Source organism: Lineus longissimus, chromosome 3 (assembly GCF_910592395.1).
Source record: "Lineus longissimus chromosome 3, tnLinLong1.2, whole genome shotgun sequence".
NCBI lineage: Eukaryota > Metazoa > Nemertea > Pilidiophora > Heteronemertea > Lineidae > Lineus > Lineus longissimus.
Window position 1 is genome coordinate 21,949,801 of NC_088310.1, and position 25,823 is coordinate 21,975,623.

The following is a 25,823-nucleotide window of genomic DNA, read 5'->3' on the forward strand; positions in this document are numbered from 1 at the left end:
GAGGGAACAGCCATTCATTCAAATGCACAAATGCAGATACGTCGCCTCGTCAACACCCAACAGGCAAGTTTCGTTCAAATAGCTACGAAGGGTAGACGTGCATGTATTTTGTCGACAGCCAATTTTGAAGATTGCTCCGATTCCTCTTACTACCTTGCATGAAAGCTGAATTGTGCGTGTAATGTAAATGTAATTGTCATACGGTCATGACACAATAATGGAAGAACTCTGCACTCCCTAAAAATAAAGGTTTGTTTGTAGCTTTTAAAAAGCTTAAGGAGCTTTTTTGCCCAACACAAATATGCACCCCTTGGAAGTTTTCCAGTGAAATGGAAAACTCCCAGAGGTTTTTCTGAATCTCGGTTTTCAAAACCTCAAAAACCTTTCTTTCTAGGAGCGTGGAATTACTCTGGTGCCATTAGCTCCAAAGATATCCCTAGATCTACTCCAACACCCACATTCCGTTAACAAATGAAAGAAACCGGAAGGAGAAAATTGTGTTTTTAACATAGTATTTAATTTGAATAATAACAACGTATGGACATGATTTGTACACGACTCATGAAATTAAGGACCACCAATAATAATACGCGATGCGGCGAACCCTAAACAAGTACAATGTTACCCTGAAACGCCATAAACCTTTTCCGTGTCATTAACGGAAGAAGAAAGCCAGATATTTTTTCCTTCTAATGATGATTGAACTCTTTGCTGACCATATATGTTGATGAAAGTAATCCTTCCAATGGTTAATATGATTTTGCTTAGAGCATGTCGGAAGAAATTGAAATACATGTGTAATGTATATTGAAACGCAGAGCCTTACATAACAAATCAGTGACGCATTTCTTTTCAATAGAGTGCTAGACGAAGAAGAGGATTTACGTGGTGAACAACTCAACACATCCAATCACTGCAACACATAGGTTGGGTAAATTAATAACTTATAAATGTTGCTTTACCCCAGAATTGCTTATAATATATTTGCATATAGTCTCACCTACGAATCTATTTTATTATGCAAGAAAAACTAAGCAAACAGTCCCACACGTAAGTTTCGTGCGAAGAGAGTCTCGTTTTCAGAGTGAATGTTATTTTGGATCAGGTAAAAGAGACTGATGATTGTACAACATATCTAACTTTATTATGCGGATTGTGCGTACATCATCTCCTCTTGTTGACAACTTTATGCAATTCATGTCATTTATAAAGTGTAAGGGTTTACTGATGAATGTGACATCGTGGTGTGACAGCAACATCTAGTGGCTTGAAGATCTCATCGACCTCTGACTGTCGAAACATGGCAAACAGAAATGAATAACTTTCGCACATTCTGACTCTCATACCACAGGGTTTAAGGAATACAGACCCCATTGAAAACAAGTGACGGTACAACGTCAATTAATGACACGTGACACAAAAAAGGAAGTCGCCCACAACTGTAGAAATTTGCAGGAGTTCATTAATATTCACAATAAGATACAGTGTACGGTTCTGCGCATGTTTTTTTGGGTTGTGTATATTTTGGCAGACTTATTACAACCCTCCATCTGAAGACAAATGTAGGTCACAGCATGTAAATGCAAATAAAGTTGTTTTGCTATTCAGCAAAGAAACGCCATTACGTGGAGCCACATTAGAGTGACGTCATAGAGACAAAAATATTTACATGTATGAATCATTGACAATATGAAATGTTTTGTCAATAATTCGTTCAGGTCTAGGGATGTTTTGTATCTCGTGGAAGATTCTGAGAGCGGCTACAGGGTTCGATGTGCGGAATAATCATGGGTTGTCATGTACGTCGGGAAATAACTAAGAATAACACTTCACAAATAATGTGCGACAATTCTGAATTCGTTAGTTTTTCACATTTAAATTGTAAAACAAGACTCTTCCGATGTGGATTACAGAGTGTATATCTCTTATTCATTACCACGTGAGTTAAAGCTCTGATAAATACTAATACATGTTGTGGGAATGACTAAAGGGTCGAATCTCCGCATGTTCAGGGGGGAAATAAGCAGTTAAGTTCATTTTATCATAAGTTTGCGGGAACCCTCAGTGCATTTCCTACAGTTTCAACATAAGTGATTGGGGGTATTCCGGCAAACCTCGGATGAAAAATGAGATGTCATAAATATTTTTGGAAGCCATTGCTTTACAGTGAAGTTCAATTAAAGGCATAGGTTAGGGAGATTTCGATCCACAACTACTGTAGATACGCGATTGATTACGTATATGAATAAACACGTACGTGAAATGATCGAATGATTACGTGCTGAACCCGTATAAAGTAAACGTATCAATAAAAGCTGTGAGTCTTAACCTCTCCAACGTTCATTTTCAATTGTCAATCGCAAACGGTTCTGTGATGTAAAATTTTACCTCTGCTAGACATAATATACACGGTTTAATATGGAAAATCGTACATGGTGTAGTTTGGGTAAAGAACCACTGATACAAACAGGGTGGGCCAGAACTATTTTCCCTTGCACAAAAGAATTCTATTCTTTATCCATTGTGTGAGGGGAAATAATTCTGGGTCACCCTCCAGAATGGCCGAATAATCTTTGAAGTATATATCACCTGAAAATTTGCCTCTCCTGAATTTTTATCTAAGACACAAATACAAATTTAATGACGTCATAACCCATCGATTCATCCTCTGATTGATAGGATTTTTTCCCAACTATATTTACAGAGCTGATTCTACTATAAACTAACACAGCATGCATGGTGACATTGGTCCTTCCTGACTGTATTTGGGCAAGGCCATGCCAAAAAATATTGGCCAGAGAAATACCATGAATTCGTATCACATTTGAAATAAAATTATGACCCATTATTTAACGAAATTTGTTTGAAACATGGATGCAACAGGTCCAGCCCCTTCTTTCGGACACACACGCAAAGCATACGCATTCAAACATGAGTTCCCCAGTAAAATACCCCGTAAGTATATTTTTGCTTCCGAATGCGATGCAGTCAGGGTCTAAACTCCTTCGAGATCGCTTGACACATTATCTGTTGACCAACCTGCTACAAATCAAGTGACGCAAATTCAAAGACAATATGATTGATCGATTTTGAAACTTGACGCATATTGAAGTCTCTGAAAACACGAAAACGATAAAACTATTTTTACTATTGACCATCTAAACGAAATGGGACAATCCGAGTTTACCTTTACTTAAAACGGGGTCGTGTAGCTAAGGCGACTCGGGTAGTGTTTTTGCGTCGGGTTATTTTTCGTACTCCCTTGATATGGAAGCCAGACACAAATCACGGCATTTGCAAGCTTATGCATCCAGATGGTCAATGGTGATATGACGTCAAGGGAAGATTTTCAGCATAAAACAGAAATGCCTTACACGTTTTAAGTCTCAGCGGAATACCTAGACATTGCCATGGGTCTAACAGATCTTTGGCATAAAAAGGAAAGTGCAATAAAACTAACTTGCCACCTAAAAAATCAATGTCATCTGCGTATTTCGAAGCACTGGTTGTCACGAGAATGTAGTTTAATAAAACCTTAAAACATATTTTGTACCAAGATTGCCTCATAATACCAAGCGAAGTATCATGAGAAAATAACTTGATTTGCTGTTTTCATTGAAAGCACACACACAGGAAATGACTTTCGTCATGGCCATTCTTAATGTCTACAAGCACAGTGACCATCTCGGCGGACACTACCAGCACACTTTAGTCATGGAATAGTTCTCTATAATCATTTGTTTTTAAATGTACATTATACACAAATTCAAAACTTTCGAAGAACACCACATCGTTTTCAGTCAATATATTTTCTTCTCAGTCGTTTTAGGTTGTTGTCTGCAAACCGACCATTGTGTATTCACGTCACACACAATGTAGCCTATCACGCGATTTACGCTGTGTCACATGACGCACACATCGCCTTCTTTGAAGACGAGGCTGTGGCTATACTTTTGTGACACATGACAACATAGACGCCACCATGATTGTCTCTAATCAGGAAGCTACTTCGTGTTTGCACGAAAATGTTCTGAGCACATTTTATTGTCCACTAGATGTCAGTGCGGTGACGGCGACATTGACGATGACGACGTAGTAGATGACGTCACAGATCCCGTTGTTGATTCTGGTGATGGTCTGGCATCTTTTCTCATTACTAGAGGTATCGGCATGGGGAGTGGTGGATCGGGCAGCTTAGTTGCTCCGTGCACCTCCTCGATATCATCGTCGTCGTCGTCCTCCATCCCCGATGGGGGCGAGGGAGGCAAGTCTCTGATTGGGGGTGACGTACTGCAGCCCCCTGCTCCTTGCTGTTGGTGATGAAGCTGCTGAAGTCTGGAAAGATAGAAGGGCAGATTTCGGTAAGGAATTGTGAGACTATATTACGCTGACTTCCTTTACATTCTGAAATAAACAAACAACATACACACGCAATTTCTCAATGACTACAGCTAGGTACAAGCTAATTGATATGTATTTTCCCAGTTCTGCTGAAACTCTTTCCAAAAGCTGAAGAGGCCAAATACATGTTCTTAAGACTTGTCAATACAAATATATAAGTTTCGTCATGTCCTTTTTGATTAATTAGTTTTGTTTTTTTATTCTCTTTAATGCATTTTTGGAAAGGAATATAAAAATGAATTATCAGCAAAAGAAATGATAAAGTTGATAACGCGCAATATGTACACAATGAAATATAGTTTTCTAACTTAATGACTAAAAACACATGTGTCTGAATCAAGTTTCATTATTACGTCCCGGATGATTGATAGACCTGCGTCTGGAATGAAACGGCCCCCAGTGTACATCGATTTCCCATTCATCTATCCCAGAATGTTCACCAGAATGTCGATTTTGATAGGGTTGTAATAAACTTTCGCATTTCTAAAGAAAGTGTAAGACGTAATGAATCGACGTATTACATGAATGCCTCGTAATGATACTTAATTGAAAAACGTATCTTCCGAAATACTAGCAGTAATTACATTCTGAACAATATTCAGAAACAAAAGATGATCCATTTTCGTAATTCACATTCCGGGCTTCAAGTCGTCTCGATCAATATAAATAATACTCTTGAGACGAGTAGATACAAACTATTGCACTTTCATTTAAGATAATTAAAAGAGGCGAAGTCGTAGTAGATTAAAAAACATATAGCGTGTCATCTTTGATGAAGTGTACTTTGGTTCTTACTTTGTTGGTTGTCACTGAGTCCATTTCTAAGAGTTATGCTATTACATGATCGATTACATGACTGATAAGAAAGAAAATTACTCTTAAGCAAGTATCGTGTTAGCTGTCTGTGATGCGAGCTTCTGTACTAATTACATTTTATTGAATATCACCAATCCTTTCTATTGACATGATATGTATTAATTATCTGCCCGTGGAGACAAAAGTTTCTGATACTGGCTGAGGATCGAATCGGTGAGTGATCATTTTCACAAGTTGTTGCACAAATTGTTTCTTTTCTTGAAAACAGGTCGCTTGTTCTCTATTTCTCTATTTCCCCAAGAAATATAGCAAAATATATGGTGAATACCAAACAGAGACTTTTCGAGTTATTCGTTTGGGTTTGTGGAAAATTTAACAGTTGTTGTTATAGGAAATGCCTGTATTTTCGGCATATCCTTTAAAATTGAATCGCGTAAGCTACAAAGTCCTTGGCCGAATCCTTTGGAAAGTAAGTCAGCGCGGTATGGTCCAGTAAAAGTAAGTTTCAGAGAAAAAACTGATCTTGCACCTACTAAATCTAATTAAAGTTTTTACAATGCTGACGGGATCATATTTCATACATTATCTTCCATAAGTTTACGTAATCATCAAAAGATTCCAAGAATGTCTGAGATGCGACGGGAAATGTTTACGATGGGAAAACGTAAATAGAACCCAGACGGATATTGGCAAGAATAATAGCTGAACCCTTTGAGGAAGTCACGAGCAGTGTTTCCATACAGTAATACAATACTACCGAGTTGATTGCATGGGAGGGCGCCAGTATTGTTCTTGAGTCATAATAATGAAAGCATTATCATAATTAATAGATCCCACAATGGCAAGTGCAGACCCATTGACATCAAAATCAATTAAATTGATGAAGGATATCGGAGTTTGAGTCTTGCCATGGCTTGAGCGTTGCTTGGTGGTTTCTGTCTTTCTTTGTGTTCATTATTGTTTTGCTTTGTCCAATTGTCGCGGGGAATAACAGCACTACGATATTGCTTAATTATGAATGAGAATGTATTATATTTGTACTGTAAACCGGTGCAAGAGAAACCAAGCAGTCAGGAAGGCGAACACTGGTAATTATTACCCAAGTTATTTTCTGTTGACGTTGTAATTGCAACAAGAATTCATGGGAACTGCAGTATAAAACAACAGCCACGGACATGAACAAGTGGAAGGTTTGCCTGAGTTTTTGCTTTGCAAGCATGACCCCTTCTTCATAATAAAGAAATTATCCATGAGGATTGTGGAAAGATTATTGAACTGCACAAATACATCGGACCATCGTTTTGCTCGCGCCTTCCCAGATTATTCAAAATGCTGTTTTGCTATGTTTATCTCGTCACGACAGAAACAACATAAACTGAGCGCCATTTTGAACAAATGAAAGCTTCGTTAGAGCAAAAGCTCCCGCGAGGCGTGGATTAGTATCTTTTGCATTTGCGGGAGGGTCTTTTTCTGGGATAATCCTTTTGAACATCATGGTGATCATCTGGCATGTCTTGGTTGCTTTTGAGAATATATCAGTTCTGTGATGACTGGCTGTCTAATCTCAAGTTGACGTCAGTTGTTTCTGCTCCAAAATCAATCTATTTTCCCATGCTGATGCTAAGCGAGAGGGAAAAATTGTAGACGAATATCTAGACACAAAAAAGTTGGCTGAGCCAACGGAGAATGATTAAACTAAGTTTGGATTAAATGTTTTTTCTTTATTGCCGCTTTCAGTATAATCGCTAAACAACTGAGTTAACGACGTGTTTGATGAAGCGTACATGATCATACACGGGAGACCGCTCTGGAACCAAACAACTCTGACATGTCTGACGTCTGCCGTCTCCGAACCCTCTTAACCAGTGATTCCTGCATAAATGTTGACCTCGTTGCTAGTTTCAAACGAGCGCCATCACTGGTCAAGCCGCCGGTTTCGCCGTGATAAGAGTTAGTAAGGGCTCAATATTTTTTGGCATTGAGCGTGGAGGCATAACACTTCAGAAATCCAGTACAGGGCACATTGCAATATTCTGATCTGACAAGAACAAAATCTTTTTAAAAATGCTGCTAGACGAGTGGATGTTTGAGGGCAAAATAGAGGACGAATAACTGTATTGTCTTGTAACTACAAGTATTAATAGCAGTATCAAATACTGCAAATACAGACTGATATCAAGCTGTGAAATGACAGATAAACCTCGACCCAGTTTGGTACCACTATTCCGCGATGAAATTGTATACCTTGGCATTCCGGGAACAATTGATGGTTATTGGATCCCGGTGGTTGCCAAATTACAATATACAAGTTTTCTGGGATAATATGGGTACACCCAAATATTAGGATATGTTTCCAGCTGAAAGCGGTCCTTGAATTGATGTACCCAAGGAGGAAAACTGTTCAGTGCCCACCTGATCTGCCTTTGCCTCTGAATAATTTTACTCCCAAACCTAAAATTTCCCTTTTTAAAGAAAAAAAAAGAAAAAAAAGAAAGAAAGGTAGACAGTCTTGTTCTGCGAAGAAAGGAAAAGTTGAGAAAAAGAGGGAAAATCCAGGGTTTTTAATGGTGCAATATTTATATGGAGAATCAAATTATATAATGAAGTTTCAGTAAATAATGAATAGATCCTTTTTTCTATTGGATTTATTTCTCGGCGGAAATCAAATTCATACCAGATCTATCCTTCCTTATACTTACGTTTATTGTTGATTTTTATTTTTAAAGATATTGACAGAAAAACAAGTTGCATTTTGATGTCGGGTGTTTTTATAATCACAATCACAAGTTTGCATTATTTGCGCCAACAAATTTTCCGCACCCTCACTATGTTTTCTATCTAGATAATTTGCGTTTGAATACAACTAAAGCTGAGACATACGTGTAGTCTGCAATACTTTGGTAAAATTGCAACGAAATATGGAGAAAGTTAGAAACAATATCAAATCCGTATTTTCATACATAATCCCAAATTGTACTTGCATAAACGTGATATTCATAATGTATTAGACTAGTGCACTTTCTTTGAGAAGGCGAAAGTACGACATATCATGACGGATAATTGTAGGGGAGGGGTATGTATAACCTAATGTGAATAACGATCATTGTTATACATTTATATATCCCAAAATACAGAATGACTAACAGAAAGGGTGATACCTTATATCTCTACCATGTTGAAAAACATGTAGACTTTATGAATAAAAACCTTATAAAGCCAATAATGGAAAGTTGAATACGTCTGACCCGAGTATGTGTTGCTTTATCATAGCGAAATTCAAAGTGAAAGGGGTATTCAGAACATACTCAAGCAAACGTCAAAGGCTTTATTTTGATATTATCTATTTTCAAACTTTTGATATTTGTTGATGAAAAGGCTAGTATCGCTATATCTTGATACGTCCCTCTGTCAAACTTCCATTCATTTTGTCTTAAAAGGTCGCTATCATGAGTTATTGAAATATCGAAGTTAGGTTTACCATTCATAGCTTTTCCATTCAGGGTTGATGATATGAGCCTCCAACAGGATGAGTCTTGTCTAAAGCTTTCAGTGACACTAGTTTCATGACTATTGAAGATCATGTTTTCATAGGCCAGTGGAATAATGCCAGAATATCTCGCCAAAATTGGTACAGAGAATACAATTTGAATGACACCTAAACTAACAATTGGAATAATTCTAATAGTTCTTGTCGCCTGGTTGACAGGAGATGAATGCATTATTACAATACATAACAGGATATAATGATACTAATTTTCCGCCAGGAAATTTCTTGGTTGGATACCTCCTGGTGAAAAAGTATATGATGACAGTCAAATCAACATTAGGTAGCAAATGAACCGAAAACGTCCTCTTCGAATATCTTCAAGGATTTTTGAACTCAATGAAAGATATCAAAATATCATTGACAAAAGTTATTATCCCTCAATTATGTTGTCCGGTGACGGTATTGGTCAGGGACAGTATTCCTGTCTGTACCTTATAGGCTGGAGGTCATAAAACTATTTAGGATTTCTATCAGCAACAGTGCTCAATTTTGAAGTGAGCCTTTTGACTTATTCTAAATTCATCACACCCACAAACCCCCATTCCGCAAGATACAAACTCTACTTGTAGGTTGTTCTTTGATAACAAGGACCATGGGGTGCACTCCAGCAATCCATACGACACCTCACTCACATACTTAACGGTTATACAGAGAGGACAACTCAGCACCACAAACGAAACAGATATCTAATTGGCCAAATATGCCTCCTGACTAGAAGTGTAAAATTCGGGACTTGACAATCCAAAGATCAATCTATGATATCGGGGGCATTCGGTGCACGCTTTGTAACGTTGGTTAAGTGACTTTACAAGCACTCTGATATGACAAGTTGGAAAAACACGAGTATCATCCAACTTCAGAAAAGTTTGGGCGATAGTTACAAACACTTGTGTGCACTAAGCAGAATAGAGTGTGGTCACGGTGGCCGTGCCCGCCACTGCGCCGGCAGATGACCCAACTACACCAGTCTTGAGTAGTGCTTCTTTTTGAAAAAGCTGCTGATAATTGGGGATATGGTGTCATGTGTGGTGTCATCGGCTCCGCGTCTGTGGCTCGGTCGCAACTTGGCATTCCGATGGACACTTGACCCAACGTAGACCAGAGGTGAACCGGGTGGATCTAAACTCATTCACAGAAGAAGGCACTGCCATATTCGCTAGATTCAGTTTTGTGTTTTTGATCACGGAACAGTTGGAATACAGTATCTGCTAAATATTATGTCGATGTCGAGGTTGATGGTTGTTTTTCAGCACTATTTTATGTTTGTGGGTGGAGATTGGTGCACTGGGATTGTGTAAAAAAATACTCTTTATTGCAACGTGTTGCTATGGGCAATTATTCGTTTGGAAAGCTTGTAGCATACTTGGTGAAGTTATCTGATTACGGTTGAAAAGTTTAAATCACATTTCAGTTCAAATGAACACAACAAAATACAAAATATATCTTTAGAAACTCTCTATAAATAACTTAATTTCGCTAAAAGGGGAAGGATGGGCGTATAGAAAACACTGAGTTTAATTCAACTCTTACATGGCAAATAATTTAAAAGGGTATTTTGTGGCTATCCATTAAAAAATCGCAAATGTTTTAAGGGAATGCCTCGAGGAAAGGACCAGGTATTTCAAAGGGATAGCCTTACCAAAAGTGCTTGTCTCAGGGGGATACTTTACAGACTTGAGTTTGCCCAGTGAGATAATTTGGAATTCTGAACATGGCCTGAGGATTGAGAACATTTTGAATTCGAGATTTTGAGAATTGAAGACGTTTGAAGGGGCATATCATGATGGAAGGATGTTCACTTTAAACGGAACTTCCCCTCAGGTTACTTTGTACAAAGATTGGCTTTTAGCACAAGGGCATGAAAATGAGTATTGCTTGGAATAGTCTAGCCTGTAGGCCTATTTTGATGTCTAGGGAGAGTTAAGCAGACTGGTAACTCCGCTCTCTCACGACACAGAGGGATACCTCCATCGTCGCTCCCTTAGGGCAAGGGTTCAAATCGGGAGCCAAATATAACCATGGGGAAATATCTCAAATATTTGTCTACGGGTTCTGAGGGAACATATCGAAGTATGTTGATGATGGGTGTGTTTGCAAGTCAAAGTCATCACTCCCTTAATTCTAAAAAAACGGAACATATCGGAACCAATCAATAGTTTTTCAGGAAAAATTACATCTGCCATGGTATTTTGACGACATTTTCTTTGATTAAATTTCAATTTTTTATCAAATGATACAAGTCCCCATCTTTGGCGCATTGCATTTTCTTCAAAACAAAGTGTAGGATTATTTTTAAAGATGATGTGTTTTGTGTTTTTGAATCTTTGAACGGAGAATAATTAAGGGTATTTTGATGATTCATTGGATCATGTCAACTCGTGGATGACTTGTGTTCAAGTGACCCCTGCGAATTGAAAGGGCCAATGCAAACACCAAGACTACTTTCACGGCAATTAAAAAATCTACCGGCCATTCAGATACCCGGACGAATGTTCTTTGCAATTATCCTGACGACAGTCTTCGTGATTTTGAAGGTCAATGCAATACTTTTTCCGACATTGTGAAACAAAGTGTCTCCCCTTAGGGAATATTAAGTGATGCGGATTCCTCATAATGCAGGATAATCATTTTAAACAACGACAAATTAGTTACAGCACTTTTCACTTTGAAGGGTCAAGGAAGCTTTCATTAACAGTCAAAGGAAGCTTTTAAGTACGTTTTAGTCACACAGGAGAGGGTCAAGACTTCCTGTGAATAAAGGGCGGGCATGATAGATTAAGCTCCTCCTAATCACTTAAAGGTGTTTTAATGCGTCTTGGTCATTGAACACCTTTATTCCAAAGTTCTGGTCAGTGGTGTCGGAAATGGCCTTCCCCCTACAGGGATTAATTTCACTGTGACATTGTGCTCGTGTTTAGTTAGCAATTTTGCTTGTTTTTATACAACAAAATACAAATAATTCAAAACACCCATTAAAATGTCGATAATTCTACCATGAGTTTTTCACCAACATGACCATTTATGACTAATCTGTCGCGCAATTCTTCCGTATTTCCCGAGGCAGTTGTAAGACATGGTCTGTCACTTGGTTTACTTAAAGATTTACCTTGTTTCTACCCATAAAATCGCTTCCTTCATTGCTGTGTAAACAGTTCGCCAAACCCTGCCTGAGGCTGCAATACTTGAGTATATAGCTCGCGGTGTAGTATCCCGTCTTAGCGTACCAACACAATGGTGGCTCTTTCAAATTGGACGGTTTCTTGTACCCTAACCCCGTCTGATCCACTTAGGGACTAACGGGGCTATGTGTTAGAGCTGACACGGGTGACAACTGCACTTAATCTGATTTCAGCACCGTGATGGATCTCCAACTCTAACCCATGAATAATTCATTCAGACACAGCTATGTTTTGATATCTCTTTTTAAGAGCAAGCTTTTTCCCAATGCAGTTTTCCGGGGATATTCACCCTGTTACTGTTAACGCTTGACAGGAAACCCCACACAAGGGATTTAGGCTTGATCCCCAATGGGACCAACCCTGTCTGTGTTTTGCTTCCTACTCTAAAAACCGTAACATTTCCTAGCCTGCCTTTATCCCCTGTTGACTTCACTACTATGAAATATATATAATTAAAACAGGAATGCAAACACACGTTGATAAGTGATTCAAGGTTTGAATTGTTTGCAATGTTATGAACGCTGGTCGAAGAAAATCAAATTGTTTTACTTAGATACTCGTATTTCTGGCCGATAGGCTTCACTATTGATTGTGAAAAGGCTTTGCGTACCGAACAGGAATCGAAAACACTTAATAAATAACATCATTGAAGGTATTAACGAACGAACGCCAAAGAATATCAATGATTTTAATTGCTGATTTAAAAGTTGTGTTTTTGTATAATGGGTTTTTAAGGGCAACAACTAGTTTTGTCGAGGCCAGTGCCATAAGCTGTCCGGTGGGCCTCTTGTCCCAGCCTGTACATGTATGATAGGCAAGATGCCACCCTACCTGAGAATTTCCGGAGATTACATTCAGGCCCTTTTAACTCATTTGCAATTCGACTGAAGGAATCCAATTCATTTTGAGACACCACGGGTGTAACGGGTTTGGTTTTGCAGCCACTTACATTCTGGCATTTTTAAACAAAAATACATTCTCTATTAAAAGATTCTCTCACACAGGAAAGATAATTAATGTTATAAGTACAAAGGCCAGGTGTGATTTCAAAATTAGAAGTTGGGCGCTGGCATGCGTGACATTTACGACAATGAGCTTGAGCCATCATTATGAAAGTGAGTGGTTTTTACTGTCTCTTGAAATGTCAAATATAAACAACAGTATACATGTATGTTTTTAGAGACAGATGTATAGGATACTATTTTAGACTTCCAGTCATCTGCATTTGGGTTCGTCCTATAGCAAACCTAACTAGTAATTAGTCAGTTGAGACTTAGCACCTGCTATCAGCAAACATTCCAAGTTACATTTGTCTATGTATGCGTAAACTATTAGAGAGTTAAACCATTAAACAAACAGGTAAAAGAGCCTCCCAAGTGTCAACCAATAATCATGCTCATTGATTTGGAAACTAGCGCAAATGGCTGAGGAAAACAAAGGATGGTAGGTAGGGACGGCAGCCATTACAGCCTCGTTCGAACAATCCTCAATACACGGCATAGCTACTAAAATCATCTGTTTGTTAGACCATCATACGAGGTTGATTGCGATCTATTACAAATAAACAGTTGGTCTAAATTGACTGAAAAGATTCCACCCAGACTCCCCAGCAGTAGGAGGTCCGAATACCTTCATCTTTTTTTCTAGCTGGCTGTCAGCAGTTGAGTTAAAAAAAGCGATGGCTAACGTGTAAATTTTAGCGTAAATTGTTCACCACCATCATCGAACTAGGTATGAGGTGCTATTATCTGTTCGAGCATGAAGAGAAATGTTTTGTAACTGCAAGAGTGATAATAATGTAGAAGTTATACAAATTAATTGGAATCATGATGTTAATCCTTGCCGAGTATTTAGGAATATGATAGAACGGAACTGGCATTGGCATGCCTCCTATCCCAGCCTATCTTTCTTTGTTTTCTTCAACAATCGTTCTTTTTCTCGGAAGGACGTTATGGAGTGAAATGGCCTGACTGCAACAGAGGTAATATCTATTGCGATCATGACAGAAATCCCTCTTAGTTGTCCGACATTAGGAAACTTTGTTCATTGTGCTGGAACTTTTTCTCCAACGGATTGCATTTCCTTTCACTGCGTGCAAAGCGAAGTCATCTCATGAATGCCTTAAGTTCTTTTGAAAGTCAAAATATCAACATTTTGAACAAAACTACGGGTGTTCTTGTAGTTAATTGAAAACCGATTGACGCGCTATATTCAGAAATGTACAGGTCATCTTTACATTGACAGACAAAGACCCGAAGCAGCTAGATGCATATAAACATCGGACACCTTATTGACATGTACTCGGCAGTCAAACCTTGGTGAATTCACGCAAATTCAGTTTAGAAAATAAAAAAAATATTGACTAGAATAGAAATCATGATTGACAGATCAAGTAATAATGGTTAGGCCTGAACAAACTTTTGTCACGCCGAGGGTTGTATGCAGACTGCAATCTCAACTCGGTGGGACTATTGAATATCTCACTTGTACGTAAACTATCAATGACAGTGTCAGGATCACCATATGAATTATGAGCAATATTGCCATTTTTCATTCAAATATACCAATGCGAGCCTGTAAGGTGATCCAGGAGTCACATGATGGTTTGTTTATTTTTCAATTGACAGTTGAATGGCGTCCGGGCAGGTTTGTTGTTTTGATAGAGAGGTTCCGAGTATGATCCGTAAACGAGAACGGGGTTAGCATTTTGACGACGGATATCGCGTTGCCTATTGTTAAAAATGAATACAACACTGCCATTGACTGTGTCTGCCTAGACACAATTTTACAAAACAATCAACTTGACTTGAGGACGTCAGCCCGAGAAAAAGTCACCTCGTTGTCGTTCTCTTATCAGAATCCGAAGCTCTCTGATAATCCGATTCTCATCGAACATAACTGGTGAATTGCTACAGCATATTGGCCTCACCATGATTGAACACCTTGGATTGAAAGTTGTGTAAGCATTGCGCCAAATTTAGAACTCCATGATAGGAAATCATTTTTATTTCTCCATTTTCACCCATCGTGATTTAGGTGTGGTTACCACTCAATCAACGTTTAATTGTTTGGTCACCCCAGGCGAAATGTTGGGTATCATTGCAATATCTGAAAGAGCAGTCGTTGAATGTAGTTTATTTTTTAAGTCTAAACTGCAATATCACTACGATAGTATGGACGATGGTCACTGTTTGTCATTGTTTTGATTACAATGTAATAATAGTTATCAAGATCTTTGATATGATAAATATTTTTGTTTTGCGACTATTCATTCAGGTAGAATTCCTTTGTTCTAAGATGGAAATGCTACAACAACATCCGAATCACACTCTGTTTATGAGGTGTTTGTTCCAATGGATATTTACGTGGCAATCTTAATCGTATATCAAGACAATGTGGAAATTGAATAATTAGATAGGAGTTAAAGATTGTTAATCATATTTAAACCTAGTATTGTACATATGATGTTAGATGATTGATCCAGGCTAATACTAAACAGTTCATGATGTTGGTACTAAATAGCCATTACATGATTGTGTGGCTATAAGGATGGTTCGGAATCCTTTAGATGCGAACGTTCTTACGCATTGATACATATATAAGATATACGGTATGCACTTTATATGTGATATTATTTATATAGAGTTAAGGTTCGATGCCATGTTGAGATGTTAAGAACATCTAAATTATTGGACCAGGAATTTGTAAATTTCCGTCAAATCATCTCTGCTTGGACGTTAGGGAAATTATCACCTAAATGATGGTTTTAACGAGCAGTTTTAATATAATTGTTTTATGAATCCTGATTCTGTTTTGTCCCTGCCCTTAACGAACTTGAAACATACATGTACTTGCAATTTTGTCAATTTGGCAACTGTATCAAATTGAGATTTTCCCTGGGAGAATATAAGTTTGGAATCTTCCCAGGTCATTTTGAAACGCCCAGAAGTTCTGACCCGAGTAATAACTTTAATCATAGGCTGATTGGCAAATGAAAATCTTTTATGAGTTACAACCGACGTCAGAGTAATTTTTCACATGCTTTAATTCAACCATGAATTAACTTGGCCTAAAGTTTTTAATGATCACAAGCAACCAATTGAGATTTTAGTAATGAAGTATGTTTGCCAGGCGGCCGACCCCATGGTTCAGACCACCAGGCGTAAAGCTCCGGCATGTCCGGTACTCAATGCAAACCCAGGATCATTTCTTTACTGATGAATACAACGGAATTGTCCCGTATATTATAGTTAAACATGTATATCAATACGAAATTAGTTGGTAGAATTTTATATGGAAATAAAATTAGGTAGTCCTTTATGACATTTGTATAAAAGTTGTGGGGTCCACTTTTTCTCTAAATAGGCCTATTTCTTACTAGCCTGGGGTGTTCTTTTTTCTAATTTAGTACCCATGCAGGAAATCAATTCTGATAGATTTATTGCTTTTAACATTTTCAAGGAGACATTGATAACTAACTTACTTATATTGTAATATAGCACCTGGGGGCATCTTAGGTATTTCTGGTGTTAATTGACCACTTTGGCGGAAGCACAACTAACGTGTCCGGTCGCGAACAAGATCATACTCAGCAAGTCTTGCAGAAAGGCAGCCGCCAAGGGTTACGATCAATTTCCCTCTTAGCACACAAAATATTTTCATAAACGATTGCTTAAAAATTAGATTGGTGTCCGTGAAATTAATTTTCTTCGGTAATAATGTTTGATTGGGGTGCATATCATGAGCTATTTCGCTTTATTGGTGATCCAACTCGGTTCGTGCGTCAGAAACGAGGCACTTATTGGAGGAAAAACTAGTTGACTATGGACAATAAAGCACGCATGCTATGATTTGCTATTTGCTGTGGGATGCAAGGTCTGGATTAGCTATTCCATTGTTATGTAAATAATATGGTATTATGCAATAATTCCGAACTGTTGATTAAAACTCTGGCATATGCAAATTTGGATCCAAGTCAGTACATTGATAACATATAATATGCTTAACGTTATTATTAAAATACTTTCGAAATGGAATTTCTTGACGCAATGAATATACTATAATGCTATCCAAATACATACGTACATGACGTTTTTCGATTTACTTCATGAAATCATATTGAACTGGATTATATTTTGATATCAATCTTTTGCCCAATTAAAAACATCACGACATAGGACCTCTCCGAATTCACATTAAATTGACCCATGACCGGTTGTTAGATAGAAGCTAACTCTACATTTAGAATCATTCGAATGTTTGCTATCCATCCTTTCCGAGCTCAGTATTGAATCATACCAAACATGGCAGCGACAGGAAGCGGAAACTGCTCGGAATAATGGCGGAAATAATTGCAATCGAACATCGCAGTGGGGTCATGAAAACACCACTTGCCTCAATGATATAAATTGTTCGAATGCTGCAGCAATAGAACAACTCAGCCAGGAAACTCGCCTCCATAATTAGTTTTATGAAGGGGCTAAAATGTCAATCGGATCAATTTAGTATTGATGGCAATGGCTGCTGTTATCGATGTGGAGCCACTTCATTAAGTCATACACATGATGTCGCTAAACAAGCTGACATTGCCATTATACCTACTTCAGAAACCAATAGTATCAAATAACTACTTCAGACAGTCACTTTTCCCTGTGAGTCTGTTTTATTATATAATTTCTATTGATTTCCTTTCGTTTTATGCATTATGTAGATGAGCTCTCCATCAAAATTCGACGGGTCTATTATCGCTGTAAAAAAGTCACAAAACATAAACGGCTTGTCACTTTTGGACAATACTGAGGTTTCGAAAGTCAACGTTTTTCATAACGTTTACAGTTTGAATGTTGCTGTTTGTTTGTCGCTGCAGATAACTGTTTGTTTCTATGTACACACAGACATGACAGACCTAGAAGAGCGATGGGAAGGTAAACTATGACAGATCCTCTTGAAAAACACCAGATGGAATCATGCTAAAAGATATTTCTTAAATGCGTTTGGTGATATTATTTTCGTGAAGTCATTCGTCGACGATAACTAGAGTTGTGGCATGACTGTCATGACTGTATTCGTGTCATTGATTCCCCGTCGAAGTTCCGAAGAATCATTTGTTGAACTTCCGATTGGAGCAAACTTCCAATTGAATTATCGAGACAGGGTGGAATATGTGATTGACAGGTTGACAATTGGGATCAATCAGACTCCCAGAGAGATGACACAGCGAACAACTTCTTGTGATGGGACCAAAGATACCAAGATCGCCATCTATAATTAATAACAAGGATATCAGTCAACACCAGCAAATTGATTTTGGGACACTTTTCATGGATATATATTTTGACTTTTCGACCTGTCTTGCTAATTAAATCGATTTTCTTTGGTGTACGTCCTGATAAATGTGTAGTATTTTCTTCATCGCGTTATGGACGTACGAATTTTAGCCAATGAAGTGCTTACTTTGGAACTGCATGGTCTACGTTATCGCAGTGTTCATCAACCCATTAAACAAACGCTGCTCTCCCGCCGATCAAAATATTTCGCTGTGCATTTTTCAGAACATTGGAGCAAGCCCAAGAGCAGAATCGTTTTTAGTGTCTTTCAAGGTGTTCGCCTACGTTCGATATAGTTATAACGCGCATGTATCACTGCAGTATTATGCTCTCTCTCACACTGACCAACGGACTTGACAGCTGTGACTGGTGCATGGAGTGTTAGCCAATATTGCCAACCTGTACCGCGAGAATGCACTGCATGAAATTAAAACGATGGTTCAATATATGAACAAAAACCTGTAGGATACGCAATGTTTCCTCATTGAAGAAATGTATTGATTTGGGTAAAACAGACGGTAATATGATATGGCATGCAACTAAGATGGTCACTTCCTATTATACTCCTAGTTCATCAGAACTATAAGCTGAACTGTCGCCTGGTTTAGTTAACTATTAGGATTTCGCGTCAGACATTTAATGATGATGCCATGACGACTTCTGCGAGTCTGGTCAATTTTCAATCAGATTATTGAATGGGTTTCGTAAACCAGACACGAAATACTTGATCAGGCTACCTAAAGATAATTCATGAAGAAATTAAGCTCGTACTGATTTCATATTTTCGTTTTGGCCGTTTCAAATCGAGTTCTTTCGTATTCTATCGAAATAAATAGTCTAATCCATTTTCTTGCAAAAGCTGTGCACGATGAAAATTTTGATAAATCGTGGTAGGAATACTGATGTACTTTATGAAGCTGCTCAATCTCGTCACAAGGTGTTATTTCGCAGCGCCATCTAGTTTGTTCCGCTAGGTGGTATGTCAATGGTAGCAAAGGTATGTATTGATACATGCAGCCTCGGACTCCATGCACCGATTCGTTCGATCCTCCGGAGTGACCCGCCTCGAACGTCCTGAATCGATCAGTGTGTATTAAGTTCTGGTTCAGGGGTTTCCTATAGGTATTTATTTTAGGCGGGGAATCCCATACGCCACCTATCGCAACTTCGATGAACTAATCATAGCTGCACGTGATGTGAAAAAAAAAGTTTTGGGTTCGACCTTGGACTCGAGTCTAGCATTATCCAAAGACCGACGAGTTACGGCCGTTTTGAAAAGTCAGCAAAAACATTATTCTGACAGAGAAACGTGTTTCGTACACAAACTGCCTCATTCGACCTGAACGAACATGATTGACGGACGCACTGTAAAATGACGTTACAAATGTATCCACATATCATCTGTCGCCTTTAGTACTCGGAGTAAATTCTAAAGTATATAATGAAACATTATAAAACCGATTGAAATTTACAATTGTAATCGGGCAACTCGCTGACTTGAATATACCATGATGCACAATGCATTTATTTTCTGGATACAAATATACCGAAGGATAATCTGAATTGCCATTTGCATCAATATATCATTGCACGCATAACCGAGTTTGTCCTCAAAAATGTTTGTGTTGATAGACGTCAAGCATAAGGGACAAGTTTGTTATTAAATAGAGTTCATTATCATTAATGCAATAACCAGGCATATCATGGCTAGTGCTGATGGTCACTGCTATTAAAAAGCAATTTGCTTTCATACGTACTTGTCTGAACGTGGTCTACTTATACATGGCATGTATGCTGTGCAAAGTGCATGAGACACTGGCCTTAGAGTGGTGTTTGTAACTTGACGTTTGCCATTGTAAATATGGATGCAATTGTATAGAGTGTGTTGCGGGTTCGACGAGTCCTGTTGCATGATGTCAGGGGCTTGCACTCGCTTAACTACACAATAGGATGTTGTCTGTACGTAAGAACATGCCTATATGTATGTATCTTAAAGAAAAGTACATGCTTTTTACGCAGTATCTCAATACTTCGTCAGAGTAGGTAGGCTGTTTTCTAAGTCAGTATCACTGTGTACCTATGAATGTACAATTACAAGCTAAGTGATGTTCCAGACTTTTTCCAGCAAACTACCCCCTAAAATTCACAGTGTGTTTATAGTGATGTGGTTAAAAATGCCTGCAACGTCAGTGTGGTATCTACATGTAAATGCCTGGTAACTAATAAGAGACAGTGATACCGAGCCTTCTTCCTTGTATCAACAGTATAATACCGTAATTTGTAATTTCATTCGTATGTACACCTCAGAGGCGTTTTTAAGTTATTCCTCTTTGTGTGGTCTGCAAGAGTGCATTTTCGATTAGTTCCTCACAAGATGCAAGCACTTTCAGCTCTGCCAAGTGCTTTATACCCTTGACGTTCAATGTTGTATTTCAGGAGATCACTGAAACCTATTTGCCGTAAGATAAGAGTATTCCTGGTACAAGGGAGAAGTTTCTATAAGCACTGTGAGATAAAAGAGGCCCCTATTGGTGCCTTAATGTACCTCAATCTGACCTACATAGCTCCTGCCTATGGACCTTTAAGATGCCTTGTGCTTGAAAATGCAAATTATGCTGTCTACCTCTAATGAGAACCGGAAGTGGCCTAATGCGTCCGTGACGTCACATTTGGTCATTTCTACTGATGACACGAACTATTGCCCGCTTATGACTTAACTAATCGATGAATTAAACGGTATTTTATAGGCGGGACGACGCCTTCTTAATAGTTTGGACGTGATTAATAAAGCAATCAAGCAAAGCATGCATTCGAAGTGCTTGCTATACCTAACCGGCAGTGGCAGAGAAAGTGTTCTCATGGCATTTGGAGCTGATTGTCCTGCATTGTGATTGCTTAAATGGAATTCTGAAATAATTTGCGGTAAAATAGGTCCATTGCTAGGCCTATAGCCTTTATGAATTGTTTTGGAATGTCATTCAGTGCAGTTTAGTTTTCGCGTTCGGCCAACCTCCATGATTAACTCCCAATTACTGCCTTATTGCAGCCTGGACCATTTAATGCTCATTACTGTGTGTATTACAATATTTTCCTCAATAAACGCTGCCAGCAATTTGTGTTATTATGGGGAGAATGGTTTTAGTGACACTCCATTTTGCTGACCGATGGAAAAGTGTCACTTAAAGTATGAAAATGAAGGAGGTGCAATATATATATATATATATATATACACATATACTAGGCACCCTGTTTCTACATCGCAAAGGCAGCAGCGATGTAATGCAATGGGTGAATGGCAAATTAGAATGATCTGATTGGAGTACATTGTTTCTGACAACTGCGTGCAATCATGATCATGGCTTGAGAGTGGACATTCTGTAACAGACCATTCATGTCATTAGATGAAAGAGATATTTTCATTCTGACCATCTGAACTGTGTTCTAAGTCGACAGTAAAACGGAATTCGTAGTTCCTGACATGCCTGATCTAATCTGAGTTGTTAGTTTGCTTGAAAACCTCTTGAGGGAAATTGAGGAAAATCATCCACACACCAGCATCAGTTGTGTTGAAGTATAAAAAAAAGGAAAAATGATTTTTTTTCAAAGCGTGGGTATGAGTAGCACGACGTCAAGGTGCTAACAGGTAAAACTCATTACCGACGAGCCGTGTTGTGAGTTTAACACTTAAAATACTTAATTGTTGAGACTGTGAAAGTAAATGTACCTCTTGGTGTGCGTTTCCGTTCTCATACTGACTATTTAGCGTTACTTTCACCATTGTAAAACATACTGGAACCCTGGTGCATTGAAAGTCTCTGCGTATTCTCACCCAGGCCCGGGTTGCTATTAATTCCGGTTACAGCGAACGGTATCACCAGATCAAACTGTACGTCAATGCATGTGAATTGCAACCAGTAGGCAGCATGCAAGATTGGGTTCAGTGGGAACAATGTCGACCCACATCATTCCTGCGAAAAATATCGCGATCCGGCTCGTCATTTTCTGCTATATTGGCTTACAGCTTTAAAGCTTATACAAACTTATTCATTAACTATATTAATGGTGTGGTTCTGTGTAAACATGCGGCGTGTATCTGTGATGGGCCACGGCATCCTAAGTTGGCTTGACCTATTGGCATGGCGGCCATATTGTCCGGGCTTGCTCTGTCGCGAATGCAGCCAAACACGAATCGACACCATAGACCCTATTGGACATGCGATGCTTTCTTCCCAGCTTGAATCACAAGGAAACTAATAATTGACTCATTAAGAAAGAAACAGTGAGTGAATCACGCTACCGCTGCGACAAAGAACTTGGATTGTGTTGAGAGAGGTGACACACTCAGACGGTTGTGTCTCTATATCCCAGTGGAGCAGGAAATAGTCGCCGTGCACTTCATATTAGGCCATTTACACGCAATTTACTTAAACACCTCCACTCTTTGTACCGAATCCTTAACATAAGCGAAAAAGTAAACGGATTTATGAGAAATTACCACTACTTGCACTTGTGAGTAAACTTAGGTCTACTTGAAATGAATATATAGAGACACTGAGAGTAAGTCGACTTTGTGATTTAGGCAATGATCGATGGGGTATTGCGGAGGAAAGTGACCCTATTAAAGTTATGTTTTTTGGCGTTAAAAAACGTTAAAGAAACAATGAGAACGTGTGCACATAATGCAGTACGTTTTTATATCAATATGGCAGTTTTATTGGGACATTTGGTCGATTTTGACATATTTGCTCTTTATGAGTCATAATGTTTTGAGTATCTGATGCTGGAGTCACACTAAGTTGATATTGGGATTCCTGAGCTTGCAAATTATAATACCAAAATTCCAACGGATAAAATTCTATAAAACCTACACTTCTGAAGAAATTGGAAAGTAACCTGAGGCAGCATGGCGAGGGAAATGTGGTCAATATTCCGGAAATAGAGCCATTTTATGTAAAGACATTGTCCATTTAGAACTCGGAAGAGGCGATCACAGCAATGCATCAAAATTATTGTAGTAAAATTCCATCCATTAAATTTTACTTTTTGAAATTAAATTCTACTTTATTTTCAGAAATAAACAGCACATTTAGATATTAGTAGTTTAAATTCCTTGCCAGAGAAAAAAAACTAACTTCAGAAGGCATTAATGGCTGACAAACCACAGGATTCAAAGGGTAATCGTGGCCTGGGGCTTTTTTGATTTTATTGCAATTCAAACTGTGAAGTCACTCAAATTGCATCAAATGACAGATAATGATTTTAAAAATCGAATTTCAAATATAACGGCGTGTAGTATATTTGAGTGAAGTGAAAGTAATGTATTTAGATTTCACTTTTTTAGGATTCTAATGTTTTGAAAATATCGTATATGTAGTTACTGACTTTCATCAATCACGTGTATCAATAACATTCACCAGAAGGATCGTCTTCACCGGTTCACAGTGTGATGGAAATCAAATTATTCGCGATGTATCTGCACTAGCCGGGCATCCAATGGTCATCTCTTCAAAATAAAATAAAAATGTTCTGGAAATGCATAAATCCATCACTAAGATTGTATTTGAACACGATCTAAGGTTCCTACTTGAAGTTTATTTCAAATGAATATGTGAATGCTGTCTCTGCAATATTTTCATCTGGAGGTCAAGTCGTTTCGACCAATACAACCAGATTTATCAGTTAGTTATGATTATTTTTTCTGCATACTACCACGAGTTGTTGATTTAAAATCCCACAGAGTTAAATATCAAAATGGCTTTCGAATTATCTGTTATTTCCTGTGAATGCATAATTTCCAGAGGAGAAAGGAAATACTTCCTTACATTTTAAAGCAGAACGGATAGCCTTCTGGTCTTTCAAAATGAAATAATTTGCATTTAGTTTCATTCGACTTCGTAATATTGCAATCTGGATGCAAGCTATGACAACATTCTGCTGTACGTTTGTAATGTCAACATTGATCCAATGCGGGCGTTATTTTCAATTTACCAATCTTCTGACCATGAATTTGAAATTATCAGATAGATTTTAGAACTATTGGATGAATTTTACATTAAAGAATGTAAATAATGCTTTGGTAGTTCGGACATTTTGCTGTCGCAAGCCGCTTTTACAGTGTGTCGGGATTAAAAATTCTTTGCAGTATCTGTTGCATTTGTCCCTTGCGTCCATTAATGCAAAGCATCTTTGCAGTTCGTGATTCACGCAGGTTATTGGGACAATTGTTTGCCAAGCTCATCACTAACATGACTAACTGCTTTAGTGCAACTCGCTGAGTTTCGCATGGTCTGTATTTAACGGCACCAACATGGCCACTGGCTTATTCCAATGCTTTTACTGCACAGAGAGAACAACAATGGAGTGAGAATACGCAGCATTGATAATTCTTCTCCAAACACACGACAAACTCCATCTTCAAGAAGAACCACTCGGATGTGTTTGTAAACTCCATTTCTGCAGTGTTGTGAGAAGATTAAAATTGGATCCTTACCTGTTTTTGGCCGCTGCTGCTCTGTCTCTCTGTCTCCTATTTTTGAACCAGTTTCCAACTTGTGTTGGTGTGAGTCCCGTGGCTTGCGCCAGTTCTCTTTTCTTTGTGGGGTTTGGGTAAGGGTCCTGTAGGTACCATTCCCGTAGTAAACCCCGTGTTCGTTCTTTAAAACAGTGCGTCTTCTGTTCCCCGTCCCATATCGTGCGGGGAAGTGGGAATTTCTTACGGACCCTGTATTTATCCACCGGGCCGAGAGGTCGGCCTCGTAACTTCTCTGCTTCCTGATAATGGGCTTCTAACCACATGGCCTGTAGTTTTGCGTGTGATTCCTTGTGAAATCGATGGTTTTCCAGAATATGGTACAAGTCCCGAAAGTTGCCCGTGTGGAAGGCCACAAGTGCCCGCGACCGCAGAACGGACTCATGTTTGTTTAGCGCCTCACACGCTGAAGGATTCACCGGCAGCGACCATAAGAATCGTCCTAGTCTCTCAATATCCCCGCTTTCCTCCAGAGTTTCACAAACTTGGGCCACTTGGGCCGGCGTGAAGTTTAAAGTTGGAAGATGGAAAAGTGTCATGGTTAAAGTTCGATAGCACAGGAGCGAATCGCCGTATCTTCACTAGCCTCTCGCTTACAAATAGTTGTTATTGCTGCACTATGAACTAAGAACAACACCATTAATACTAAACACTGGGGTGGGGTTGCGAGCTTTATGAAGTGTCAGCTCTTATCAAGACATTGTATGTCAAAACCCCAATAATCATCCACATCACGCACTGATAGCTTTCAATACGAGCGCGATCATTGGTTAAGGCCGTGCCCATTCATTAGCGTTGGCAAGGCAACCACGTCAATCAACGTCAACTCTGTCAATCAATTACTGGCTATGCCACACCGATCGGAGAATATTGATGACATGGTGGAGAGTATAGCAATCATTTTGAGAGAATATCGAAGTGATGTGATCGAGAACGCTTGATGCTGCCAATATGAAAAGCTTTAGAGGATGACTTGGCGATGAAGTTCCAACTCTAAGCGTTAAGTTTACGGTAAACATTACTAT

The 25,823-nt window shown here is 38.6% G+C and overlaps 1 protein-coding gene across 1 annotated transcript; it reads right to left on the reverse strand.

Annotated features, from left to right (window-relative positions):
• Window positions 1-495: 495 nt before the first annotated feature.
• Window positions 496-25,484, reverse strand: LOC135484226 (homeobox protein SIX6-like). The gene is made up of 2 exons (XM_064765503.1): window positions 24,760-25,484; window positions 496-4,335 (listed from the first exon to the last, which is right to left on the reverse strand). Exons 1-2 carry the CDS (start codon window positions 25,335-25,337, stop codon window positions 4,059-4,061), a joined length of 855 nt encoding a protein of 284 aa, XP_064621573.1. The 5' UTR covers window positions 25,338-25,484; the 3' UTR covers window positions 496-4,058.
• Between the last annotated feature and the right edge of the window lie 339 nt (window positions 25,485-25,823).